Below are 14133 nucleotides of genomic sequence, written 5' to 3' on the forward strand. Positions count from 1 at the left end.
TTATCAGTACCACTTATCATGTAATTTAACGGCCCTACAATTGAGCGGCACACAGAAAAAAGGACATTTTCGTCGACTTTTGTGCTGTCCGTTCTGACCAGAAAGCGGTTTGGACTACTTTCAAGTCGACCAGTCCAAGTTTGCACAGAAAGTAACAACATCAAGTGCAAGATTCAGTATTACTCAGTTTACTTTTTATCACTCATAAACTTTTTCAGTGGCGCGCAAATTATTATTTAAAATTGCAAAACTCAAATTCAAGTGAAAATCATATACAACTTTTCATTATACTGGTGTCCCAGAACTTATGACTCATAAGGCCAGGAATGGTGCCGATGCTCAAACAAAAATTGATTAAGTTTAATAGTATCCGAGGATAAAAATCCTGAAAGCTTATTCTAAAGATGAAATAAAAAATTATCCCAATTTCCTAGACAACAAGACTGTATCTAATGTTCATCTGACCACTTTTAACAATAACAATTTATTTAGCGTTATGAACACTCTCGATAATTCACAAGTATTCCACTTTACAATACTTCCAAATACTTGACTATTTACATCCGATCGCTACCGCCTTATACACCGTGGTCCACGAGTGATAATGAGCCTGACCAAACTCAAACTGCAACCCAACATACATTTTCATAGCATTTGTTGCCAAATTTATATTTACAACAAGACAGCTGTCTGAGTTTCGACAAATTCTTTCACTCAACAAGACAGTTTCTAATCGCATGTGGAACGGAATCTCCTCCGACGAAACCTTAAGCAGGTAAAAACAATGCTAAAACTTAGCAGTTTTCATAAATTAAAAACATAATAGCTTGAGTATATTGTTTTGAAAAATTTGTCAACTTTGACGTTCATTTTAAATATCTACGACAGCTATGAAAATGTATGTTGGGTTGCAGTGTGAGTTTGGTCAGGCTCATTATCACTCGTGGACCACGGTGTATATGGATATTCCCCTACCACTTGCGTAATGCTGGAACGCTACGAGAATATTCGGGAGTTCCGCGTATGACAGCCTTATTCCTCGAAAGTGCGGCAACTCGCACGTTCTAGCGCTGGCGCTAGAAGCTTACAGAATCTTCTCGTAACAATAGTACGGGTCCATACTTACCGATTTTTAAATTCTGTTCAGCTTTCGGATTGGCTACCGTTTTTTCGTCTTAACTCGATTATTTTTTGAGCTAAACATTTCTTTCAAAATTTTGGTTCAGAATTGTTGTCTTTAGGTCACGAGTTCTGGGTCACCCTGTATACTTCAGTTGATAAAAAGTTGATTTCAAGAAACCGTCAAACCTACACACATCCAGATACAGGATGGTTTTGAAATACGCTAGCAAACTGAACACGGTAATTGGTGAAGACAAGTAGAATGAATTGGCAAAAAATGTTGTAGGTAATAGTTATTTAGGTACAAGGCCAAAAAGTGTTTCTTTTTTTAGTTTCTTTTGTCCGAGGCAAGAAAGAAGGCAAGGGCAAAATGGCACTTTTTGGCCGTGATACACACAAGATTTTTTAGGCGACATCATTAAATTTATGAATTAGGTTTGATGTGCTTTTTGATGTTGCTGCAGCAGCACTGCTAGACATGTTCATTTTCAATAATTTAACACGTCTTTGTTGCGCTTCACAGCAGTTTGTCGATTTGATTTTACCTAAATAATTATAAAATTGGGGGTAATGTCGGTATCTTGATGTAGTAGGCAAAACTATATTTAGATAACGCCACTATAGATCGGCCAAAAATGTTTGCGGCCAGAAAAAATTTACTTTCAGGCCGCTTTTGAGACCTAAAATTTCCATTTTCAGTTTAAGTCGCCTAAAAAAGTCTTTTTGTTTTCGAGATAAAATTGATCAAATTATTAGTCAAAATTTCCAGTTCGCCAGTGAATTAAAGAATATAATCTTGATTGCTTAACAACAATCCAAGGTTTGTAGTTTTAGGTAGATATTTTCATCAGTGCTGTTCTAAGTAAGTGGTAAAAGGTGTTTTTTTTAACGGTAAAAAAAATGAAAAACAGTAAATTTGCGTTTTTGAAACTGCCAAAGGCTGTGCTTACATTTTTGTAGTATATTTTAAAAACACTATGTAGATACATGGTGTCCGGAAAGTCGCGCACCACCGTGAAACTGTATCATCGGACAAAGGGTGGGATTTTGTTTCTGCAACGATACGAGGTACGATATGATGACCATCAAATCGCCCAATTAGTCAAAACACGGTTTTTTTTCAAGATTTTTTTGAATTCTATCAATTTATGATAACAATAAATGATTACAACATCTAATGTGGCTTGTTTCTGAACACAAGTGGTATTTTATAATTAATTTGATTCTACCTCACATCGTAGAGGTACGATATGAAACTGAATTTTTCGCGTGTGCTAATAGGCAGCCGATTAAAATTTGCACCTCACATCGTACCTCTACGACGTCAGGTACGATTGTGAGGTTAGAATACATAAATATTATACCACTTTTGCTGAGAAATAAGTAACATTAGATGCTGTCAGAATATTACGTTATCATAAATTCTTACATTAATACAAATACAAGAAAATTTTGAAAAAGAAATGCATTTTGAGTGATTTGGTGTTTTGAAGGTCATCGTATCGTACCTCGTATCGTTGCAGAAACAAAACCCCACCCAATGTCATAGATCACCGGAAAAATGTTAAAAAAAATCCATGTCTTCAATTTTACGTGATATGATGAGTTGAAGAGGCAAAGTTTGATGCGAAAATTAACGATTTCTGTGCAATAATTTTACGTTCAAATAAATTTGTTACATAAAGAACATTTTGCGCAAAGGCATGCTGCAAAAAAAATCGGAAAAATCTTGAAAGTACTGCCTGAAAACTATGTACAAAATTTTTCAATCAACAATCTCGATCAGTGTGGCATCGTTCACATGAAACCATAGTTACATTACTCGTTCATAAACCGACCTGACTAACGCCAACAATGCAACAGCAATGTTACTATGGCTTTGAATACTGGAAATTTAAATTATAGGGGGGTGCAGTTCTGCAATGTTGCCATTTTTCTAATTTTCTTTTGCTCCTCTTGCAAAAACAGAGAGTCCGAAATTTTTTTAAATATTTTTTGGTACTCTGGGGGGCCACCCAATTACCCCCTTTCAAGGTGGTACGTCGCTTTCCGGACACCATTAAACAGGGTGACTTTGGAAAACAATATCAAATAAAAGACGGTAATTAGTGAAGACAAGTTAAATCAACTGACAAAAATGCTTTATGCTTTATGTGGGCTAGGGTTTCAATTTCCGAGCATTTCCAAGACCATTTTCTAGCCTAATGAAACAAATAATTATTACAAATGTACGGACATTTTTTACTGTGTTTTTTTTACTAACTCTACAGCGAACTCGACATCTTTCACAAAATAGCTCGTAGTAAATGCATCCGTCAAACTTAAAATCACATTGAAGTATCCGTTTTCCAAAATCAGGTTTAAACATTTTCGACTCGATTCCCTATGTCCTTCAAAATTAACAGTTTTTTCCTTCCCGATACGTATATACCATGACAGTGTATTCATTCGGGTGCTTTTGTAGCCTCTGAATGGGACGGTATTCTCCACCGTTGGATAAATCAACACCAGCCTCGATGCAAAAGCGTATGGCTGGCATTTCCTTACCGCGAGGACCGCTTTTTTTTGACAACTGACCCGGAAAAATGCTTTGCCACAACGAGGGCACGCGCTAAGCATCTATTGTCGCCGGCATTTTTAATACAGTAAATACTTTTTTGCAAAGTGAGTATTCGCTAAATGTCACAGTTTTGCTGTCTGTTGCTGATGGGAAACTGTTCCCCACAGGTGGTCTTATGCTATCCACACGCTCGGTCAAAAAACTATTGATAAAAAATAATGCAGTTCAATATCGATTTTAGTCTTTGGCCTATGCTTTTGCAACAGATTTTGATCAATAAAATTCAAAGTTGTTTTGAGCATTTTGTTAGTCTCAAACATACCGCATTTGAACATTACTAAAATATACGAAAAAACACTGTTAACAAAATAATGTCAAAGCTTATTCTCTTTTAAATTACAAAGACCATAATTTAATTTATAACAATAATAAGCTCTGTACTTCCTGTGGATTTCAATGTTCTCCGAATTTGAAACAGTAAAAGTTTTTTCGCAGTGATTTTTACTATCCGGAACATCAACAATCAAAACGGTCCCAACATCTTGAATGTCATCAACAGTCATTTTCATCAGTTCTTCTCGACGACAAGCGCAACTTACTCCCAAAATTAAAGCTGTCTGAAATATTTCGAAATTTATAAACTTATTAATATTAAATAAACTAGACGCAAATACCTTCATTAATAAATATGTTTCGTCACTGGCTTCTTTAATAAATTTCGTGATATCTTCCTTGATGAAGAACGGCATTCTTTTTTAAATTATTAATAACAAAAGACAATAATAATTACAAATTAGAAAAAACAACTACCTAATTTAATTAAAATACTGTTGAAACGCCATCCCGTGTTTTTTTTATTGCACAATTGACACCTACGAGAAATGCATTGTGCATTGTAAGGTGTAGCCCCATCTTGTTGAAAGAAAACTTGTTCTTTCTGTTATTTGCTGCTTTTTGACATTACAATAACGATATTGTGTTATTTGACACCACGCACCTAGATTTTATTAACTTTTATTGCCTAAATTGTTTTATTTTTGATATTTTTTTAAAATATTTTTTGTAAAAGTAGAACATTTTACACATTTTCTGAATCAAGAAAATTAATATCTTTTAAATTATGAAAAGAAAAAAATATGGGTGTCAATTTAAAATAAGAAAGTTGAGTATCACCCAAAAGGTACTAAGACAATTAGAAAAATTTTGTTACGCATATCACGGGGCTAGCGTACAAAGTAGTTTCAAAAATACCTCGTAGAGAATGGATTTGCATTCGTACTCCTTTTGAATGAGTGATAGAACAGCGTTTTCATATGATACGAGAGAATTCTTGTGAATACTCATTGCTACACCCATCACACACATGTTGTAATCAGGGTAGAAGTTGGTCCTCACATTGACTTCTTGTAGTAAATTTGTTAAAAATTCGTCTAGTTTTAAAATTAGGTTCACTGTGTCTGTTTTGAGGTACAGTGAATTATAGACGTCTGGATTTACGGACTTAAATTGTACGACCTTGTTGGGTAGCAAAAACACGCTGTATTTCTACGTGACAATTTCGAGTTAAACGGGAAGGTGTTAGAAAGGGTTGATTTTCGTGACCTTTTGACGCCTGTAATTTATTGGTTGCCTATTTTAGTGTAGCCGCATGGCGAGTTACATTGTCCGTTACGAATTCTGCTCAATTATGTTAAGGGTCTACGAGCCTGCCAGAAAATTTCGTGTTTGAAAAGTATGCAACTTAAACAGCACCTTTGATTGACAGCTGCCAAAAGAGATTACCGAGGATTTGGTAATGAGGGGTTCATAAACTTTATGGAAACGGTCGCTTGACCTGTACATTTTCTAATTAAGAAACCCAGCGGTTGGAACAATAAATTCTTGTTGGACCAAAGATGAGTTAAAAATATTAGGATTTGAGTTTCTCTGCGTTTTGAGTCCGTCAAATTTCTGGTTCAAGTAGGCAAAAATTTTACGGGCGTAATTTTTTTTCAATTAATGAAAAATTAACTCTATACTAAAACGTGTAGGGTAACCCTCACTCTAAAGTTGAGATGTTCGAGTTCGAGCGTGTACGTACTTTCAAAATTATCTCCACCCGAACCGTACCATTCTCGCTCCTTTTGCCCCGCTAGAAAAATCGACGAGTTTCCAAACTAACAAAGTGGCCAGTTTTCGTCCTTTTCGGCCGTTTGGTTTTCGAGAAATAAATTTTTAAAAGTCGTTTTCGTTCGTCCGGCTTTGCTGACGTGGTAGATGTTTCAAAATGCTTTAATGTTCGTGGGGACAAAACCATGACCATTAAGTCGAGAGTCTCAGTCGTAAACATCTCAAAAGGGTCTGATTTATTTTTTATTATTTAAATCGGTCCGAGCAACGAAGGAAACATTAGCGGAGATTGATTTATTTAATCGAGTTCGACATCAAGGTGTGTTTTCCGTATGTATGCGTAACTTACACTTAAAAATCAGGAAGCGCGAATTCATTGTTTAATCACAGATCATCATTTGATGGACAAACATTTGTTGATAGTCGGGATAAAAAATTTGCATAAATACCAAGTATCTAACAGGCTCATTTAAGGGGTACTTATGCAAAAGTACAACAGATAAATGAAATGAACGCGATGAGTATCGAATTTTATTACGACTCGGTCGATTTTTAATCGTTCGGCGGCAGTAGATATTAGAGAGACAAAAAATGCAAGTGTGTTAGGCGTAATTGCGGGAACTCATTACACAAAAGATGTAAAAGATAAGAAAATTTAAGAATCTGCTAATTTACCCATTTAAGCTTTTGTATAGTGAGTACTGCAATTAAGCCATAAAATCACTATTTGGTACCTGCTGTAACTGTAACTTGACAACGGAGCTTCAAATACTGCCCGACTGTTTATGACCAGTATTTTTTACGTCTCTTCTTGGGATCTGAAGTGGTATCTAAACAAACTGCCCCTTCCGGGTGACGAAGACTTTATTACTTAAAGCATAATCAAAGAAACGAACGTGTAATCAATTTCGACTTTCTAAATTTTAATCCATTCCCGACCTACTACAACAATAGCGTTTCGAAACAATACGATTTTTCATTAATTTTTCGCATATTGGGATATTTCTCGAAACAGTTACCGATGGAAATTTTATTGCAAGCGTGTGATTTTGGCACGGGGAGAAGTTACAAAAAAAAACATATCTACAAATAAATCCTAACTTATTCTGTTCTGATGATATAAATAAATATTCTTCATAATTTAATTATTAGTTCTAAATCGGCGTCACCCCATTCCCCTTCACACAATTAAAAAAACGACCATCACACAGCGATAGTCGCGATGAACAAATATGAATTTGACTAAAACAATAAATTAACAAGGGATTAAGAAGTCCTGATGGTCGTTTTATTGTAGTTTAACAAAAAAAGAAAAACGAACCGTTCATCATAAATACCCCGAAACGTAAGTACCATTTACGACTCGGCCGACATTTAATCGTTCTAAAGCAGTAAATAATAGATATTAGAGAGACTAAAAATGCAAATGTGTATGATTTAATTAACGTACTTATTACACAAAAGGAGTACACCATCACAGCACTTGAGTTTTGTTATTTATGAGTATTTATAAGTACCGACATCCACTTCACACCCTTTCTCAAAAAAAAAAACACGACCATCAGACAGGGATAGTCGGGTGGCTCATTTTACCGATATTTTTCATCAATAACAAAATCTGCTATTTGGTAGTTTGGTACTATTGTGTAGTGAGTACTCCAATTAAGACTTAAAGTCACTGTTCAAGCAGAGATAAGGAGGAGGTATATAAGGATTTGTTAAAATAATGTTCACTATAAATGAACCGATAAATAAGTATGAATTCGAAGAAAACAATAAATTCACAAGGAATGAAGAATGCGAAATCTCTGAAGAATGGGACCGGACATCCTGATAATCGTTTTATTTTAATCTAACAAAAAAAAAAGAACCTTAAATACCCCAAAAAGTACGTCTATAATTAAACAATGTTTAAATACATAAAATATTGTTTTCCTCGAGAGAAACGGCACTTATTAAAATCAGTCCGAGCTGTGAAGAAAACACATTAATTAATTACGGATCCGTACTCTCAATTTACAAAAAAATACGATTTTTCACGCATGTTTCGGATACAAGCATTTGCTTTGAGTGAGCTATATGAGTTTTTTAGGTCCTTATTTCGGTAAAAATAGTATATTATAATACAAGTTTATAAGCAAGGCTTTAAAACACGCACGACGAGTTTAAGAGCACGACGCGTCAGCGGAGTGCTTTTAACGTCGTAAGTGTTTTAAAGGCGCTTATAAACGAGTGTTATACGCTATTTTTTATTATACCAATGTATTTACAATCCTTTAGGAGCATTGAAAAAATGTGAATTTACACAATAAAATTATCAAAGGTTGTTTGTGAATCGTTTTCGTAGAAACGGCTAGCAACTGTTTGTTTCCGTTGTTAAGCACATTTTTTCACGTTTGTAAAAATCCGTTCAAAAAATGAGTGAAGATATTAAAAGGCTAGCAGAAATTACAAGAAAATCCGAGAATGTTAATCGAAAACACAAGGAAATCAAGGGAAGTTTGTCGTATGCCATTTTTGAAAAATATTAACTTCTAGGATTAATCTTCCTGAAAAATCAGTGTGTTAGTCTTAGGAAATCACTATAAATCAGAGGAATTCATTACGAAATCAGGGAAGCTTTGACGAAATACAAAAAAACAAAGAAAGTTAGACGAAATCGATGGAAAATTATTAGAACATCAGGGGCATTCAATAGGAAACCAGGGATTGTCAGACGAAATCACAAGGAAATCAGGGAAGTTAGGCGAAATCAAAAGGAAATCAGGGGAAATTAGCGAGAAAATAAAAGGCAGTTAAGTGTGTGCCATTTTTGACAAGTCATCTTATCAATAAGAAATCACCAGACAGACAATATGGGAAAATCATTAAGATATCAATAGAAAATCAGGAGTTAGACGCGACATCAAAAAATAATCAGGGAAAGTTAGACGAAATCACACGGAAATCAGGGGAAGTTAGACAAAATCACAAGACAATCAGCGACAAAATCAGGTGAACTCAGCCCCTGGTCAATACCAATTTATGAATGAATAAACTTAAACAAACAGGTCGTTTCCAAACAATGGATCCCAAAATATAAATTACAGTAACCCATTTATAATTATTGCTCACATCTCAAAATGTTCTAAAGTTTTTTGACTCGACCATTTTTCTGTATGTCCATTTTAAATATGACAGCGAAAATCTCGAAAGTGTATAATAATTTTTATTATCGAGAATATTGAAATGCAATTTACAGACGATTTCTGTTAAGTCATAAAATGGTTGGGACCCATGACAGGTACCAGAGCTTCTCAAACGCAAAAGCGACCGTAAAAGATTGGACAAATTTTGTAACTTCAATCATCTCCGTTAATAACATCATGGCTACGTCAATATTCTATTTATTTATAATTTTTTTTATTTCTTTGATTAAATAGAAATTTAGTAAGAGAGCGAACTCTGTTATTCTTTAACTGCTGCTCTATTGTCGATGGTTTGTTGTTTTCCTTTTCCACCCCTGTCATCAGATGTTTTGAACAAAGATCGAGAGTCGTACCGCATCACATTCACAAAAGAAAATCGTAAATTGGGTAATTAGGAGATGATTATTACTGATTTACAACAGCCTCATTTTATGGCTTAGAGGACACCAACTCAGAAATCGCCTGTATTCATAGAAACTCACCAATTTATATAACTACACCGTGTGTCTTATATTTTTTCTTCTTTTATTGTATGAGTAATAGAATTTGCAATAGACTCAGAAACCACGAAAGACGAAGCCTGTCTGATTTATGAATTTTCTGCGTAGTACTGTTAAATTTTTAATAGCGAAGCGCGTTGGTTTTAGAACCTTAAAACCTTTTATTCTTTTTTTGATTCTAAAATTTTCAGGAAAATCTACATTTTGCCATGCGTAATTATTTCTATCAGAGTTTCAAAAAACGAAAACCACAAAATATGAAGTTATCTTAACACTTTCTTTGTTAAATGTTAAATGACAAAATGCAATTAACTAGGTGGCCGTCGGAATTCTTTAGAACTCGGTTTTTTGTAAACCTAATTTTTCCGAGGCCATCTTTGTTTCATAGTATATCAAATAAACAATCTCAATCTCAATCCAACGCCACGGAAAAGCGAGGTTCACGAAAAAAGAGATCTACAGAATTCCGAGGGCCACCTAGTGAAGAAGTACTAATTTCTGTGGTTTGCCGGCAATTGCTGGTTGTAAATTACAAAATTTCAACTTCGATTTAAAATCTAAAATTTTACGCTGCAAATACTCGCGTAATTATTGGAATATTTTTTAAAACTTAGGACCGTTGTATTCAGAACGACTTGCTTTACAATCCGATTGGATTCATTTTTGATACAACAACGCAAACCGAAGTTACAGTCTTCAGCCAAAATTGATGCAGTGTAATTACCGTTCCAGAGGTGATAGCAATAAAAAAAAGTATGCAGTATGTAGATAACTACAAGGACAGTATATATTCTAAATTTCAGTTTTCTAGTCCAAACCGTTTTTGAGTTATGATGGCTCCAGTTTACATTGCATTGCCCATAAGGATTTTAGGTAGCGACCGCTCTTAAAAGTTTGTTGACCATAACTATGTTGTAAATCAACAAATCGCCACACAAATGAAAATAATTACGTAGAAATAACCTTTATTGAGTTTATTGGTATTACACTGAGGGTCGTCTTTACCTGAGGCGAAAGAAAAAGACAGACAGCATTCCGAAATCACTAAAATTTCAAAAGTTTTAACAAAACTATAGACGCCCTAATTAATAAATTGACTTTTTTCTTGCGCCAATCGGTTCGTTTCGAAAATATGTAGCGTTGTTACTAAGTCAAATTTTAATAAAGTAAAATATAACTTTCTAAAATCGAAAAATAGTATATTATGAAACGCGTTTCATAATGAACGTTTTGCCGTACGAACGTTTTTAAAGTAGTAAGTGCGGCTGAATGCATTATGAACAAGTATCATACGCTATTTTTTCTATTTCGCCTTATTTTAAACGAAAAAACTTGATTTCGAAATCTAGATAATTTTAGGGTAGTTGGCATTTGCAAAATGTTCGGGAAAAAAATTCGAAGTAGCCAAATCCAATTTTAGTCAGTTTGACAAGTGTGACGTTTTGAGGTTACCGGAGCGCAAGGAAGCCAAGAGAGCGAAGATGTTGATCATGATATAATGGTTCTTTTGCATCCAAAGAGTTTTTCTCCGATGAATTATTGAGCCAAGTGTACAATAAGAAATAATATTGTGTGATTCATTAACTTTCCATTCGCAGTTGGCTTTGAGAAAAAAATTCATTTCGTAACTAACACCATTACAGTAGTTTCGACTTTGCGAGATTTGCCAGTTGTCGAACAAAAAGTCAACGCACGTCCAAAATACACGGCCTACCTAGAATGGAAATTTAATGAATCACACGATAGTTTATTGATCGATTTATCATGGTTTTTTCAAAACCAAAATCTAAATTGTCAACGTTGACGGCAGGTTGACGGTTCGTCTGCTGCAAACCTAAGAAAAATATAAGTTCCTGGAAATATTGGCACGGGATTGGACCATTACGATACCGAAAGACGCTCAAACGCGTATCGAAATATCTTCATTATGAACGCGAAATAGAAAATAGTATATTATCTACCAAGGTTGAGATGGCTTTAATTATTAACCCGAGCGTCAAGGTTATAAAACCGAGGTGCGCAGCACCGAGGTTTTATAAGACGCGAGGGTTATAATTGCCATCTCAATCAAGGTGGATATACTATTTTTTTCACTAGTAGAAGTTTTCCACAAAAACCTTCATGCCTTTTTCAAGTTTGTTACAACTAATAATATTTTAATATTATTTAAGGAACACACCTTTTCACTAAGACCTTGTATCAGGAGAAATGAGAAATTAGAAATTAGTCGCTTGAAATACTTCTTTTGTTTTAATTGACGTTTCTCTAAAAAAATATTTATTGCGCATTAAAATACTTATTACTGATGCTACGATTCATCAAAACTTAAGGTAAGGAACATGTAATGTATAATAATATAATGCGGATGAAGTAGAAGTCAAGAGTGACTTACAAATCAACAATTTTCAGCTTAATTTTGTCAATCGTCTGGCAAATCTTTCAACATTTTTTCTAGATGAGTGATGTAATTACCTGTACTCCTCCTAAAATTAAAGAACAGGCGAAGACCTTGGAGTCCAGTTTGCTTCCAGAAAAATCCAGAAAAACTTATTTAAAAGCGTATGAAAACTACCAACATTGGTGCAGGGAAAATAGCGTTTTCAAAACGACAGAAAGTGTTATGCTGGTGTTTATGGAGGTACAAGCACGAACAAAAAAGTCTTCAAGTTTGTGGGCTTTGTATTCCATGTTGAAATCAACAATATTATTGAACGAACAAGTCAATATCGCAAAATTTCCTAAAGTAATAACGTTCCTGAAAAGGCAAAATGGTAACTACACACCGAAAAAATCCTCTGTGTTTTCTAGAAATGAAATCTCGACATTTCTAAGAGACGCTCCAGATGTAGCTTTTTTATCAACCAAGGTAACTATTCAATAGTTTATAGCAAACTTCAATAATCCTCTTTACCATAGGCGGTTCTAACCATTGGAGTTGCTGGAGCTTGCCGCACAGACGAACTCTGTAACATGCATATGAGTGATGTCGACATACGGGATGATATAATTATAATCAACATTCCTAATTCAAAAAATGGCAGCTCTCGAAAATTTGTAATAACAGACCCATTATGGATGAATACAGCGAAGAGGTATTTGAGAAATAGACCTGTGCCAGACATGCCAAAGGTGTTCATTGGCTTTCGAGGAGGTAAACCCACCAAACAAAACATAGGCCACAAGACTATTAGTAAAATGCCAAAAATAATAGCTTCCTTTCTTAAACTCTCAAATGCTGCGAGTTACACAGGTCACTCGTTCCGACGCACTTCAGCCACAATACTAGTAGAAAATGGAGGAGATCTTCTCTCATTGAAGCGCCATGGAGGGTGGAAGTCCGCAACAGTAGCGGAGGGCTATATTGAGGAGTCCCTTGAGGAGAAAAAAAGAATTGCCGGTATGGTTCAACAAGTAACACCTTCCACATCAGCAGCAGAAGCTGCTGTATACGAGAATCCCACGCCATCTACATCGACAACAGAAGATGCTGTATATGCTAACTCCATGCCATCCACATCGACACCAGAAACTGGGACAATTTTTCACAGTGTTCGTGAAATCAACCTTTCAGCTGGCACATCGTTGAACTCGGAAAATACAACATCGTTAAATACCGGCGTTTAGTTGATCTGCCATCACAGCACTATCAACATTTATTATAAATAATGTATAAATACAGGGTGTCCCAGAACTCACGCCTAGCCGAAAAAGGGCGGATGCCGACAGCAATCAGGACGCCAAAAATGCAATTTGTTTTGTCCTGATGTGCATTAAAATTGAGAAATTGCTTAACGAAACTGACCAATCCCAGACGCTCAAGCACAAATAATATTAACGTTGCTAGGTTTCATAATTAACTCCTAAAAAGGAAAATTGATTTGGTCCACTACATTTTTATAACTGACATTTAATGTCAATTTGACAGATCAAAACCACACAATGACGATTCTAAAAAGAACCCTTTTATTACAACAAGAAACAGAACAAGACACATGATGTAATAGTTAAATCAAATGTTTGAACAAACCACCATTATTTTGGACACACAGATGAGCTCCTCTAACCAAACTTTGACATGGTACGGGTGCCGGTGATCTGTCGCGAGAATTTTTTGTACAGAAGGTTTTCCGATTTCTAACTGGCGTGCCACAGTTCAGATACTTTGCGTGGAGTGTTCGTTCATTAACCGCTTCCAAAACGGCTTCTTCATTTTCAACAGTTCTGGCCTGTCTTGGTGCTCCACCAACTTCGCGCCGATCTGTTAATAACTGATCAGTGTGTCCAGCTCGAGAAACAACACTAAGAATCGTTTTGTTGTCCGGATAATAATCACCACCTGGAAAACGTCCTCGGTACGTTCTTGCTGCTAATACTAATTTCGATAGCACTCTTCAAAAATAAGACGCATTTCGAGACATTCTGCCGCCGAGTACTCCTGAGCAGTTTTAGGATATTTGTTACCACCAAACATCAACTAGGAAACCAGCAAGCAAGGGAAACCAAAAGAAACGCCGTTTCACACTCCACTTGGATTTTCACTGTGTCAGTTGTCCTCCAGGTGTGTCTCTTGTCATTCAACGCTCGTCAACCAGTAGTCTTCAACCCTCTAGTCAATTTCTAAAGTACGCTGAGCCGTTTCTGCACACTAAGTTCA

The 14133-nt window shown here is 35.4% G+C and overlaps 1 protein-coding gene across 1 annotated transcript; it reads left to right on the top strand.

Annotated features, from left to right (window-relative positions):
* The first annotated feature begins 11785 nt into the window (after positions 1-11785).
* Positions 11786-13103, top strand: LOC148176630 (uncharacterized). Its single transcript, XM_088035156.1, has 3 exons — positions 11786-11809; positions 11889-12345; positions 12396-13103. The coding sequence occupies exons 2-3, from the start codon at positions 11935-11937 to the stop codon at positions 13101-13103; spliced, it is 1119 nt and encodes a 372-aa protein (XP_087891282.1). The 5' UTR covers positions 11786-11809; positions 11889-11934.
* Positions 13104-14133: the final 1030 nt, after the last annotated feature.

Source organism: Gnatocerus cornutus, chromosome 4, assembly GCF_029298725.1.
Source record: "Gnatocerus cornutus isolate USDA-ARS CGAHR chromosome 4, icGnaCorn1.1, whole genome shotgun sequence".
NCBI lineage: Eukaryota > Metazoa > Arthropoda > Insecta > Coleoptera > Tenebrionidae > Gnatocerus > Gnatocerus cornutus.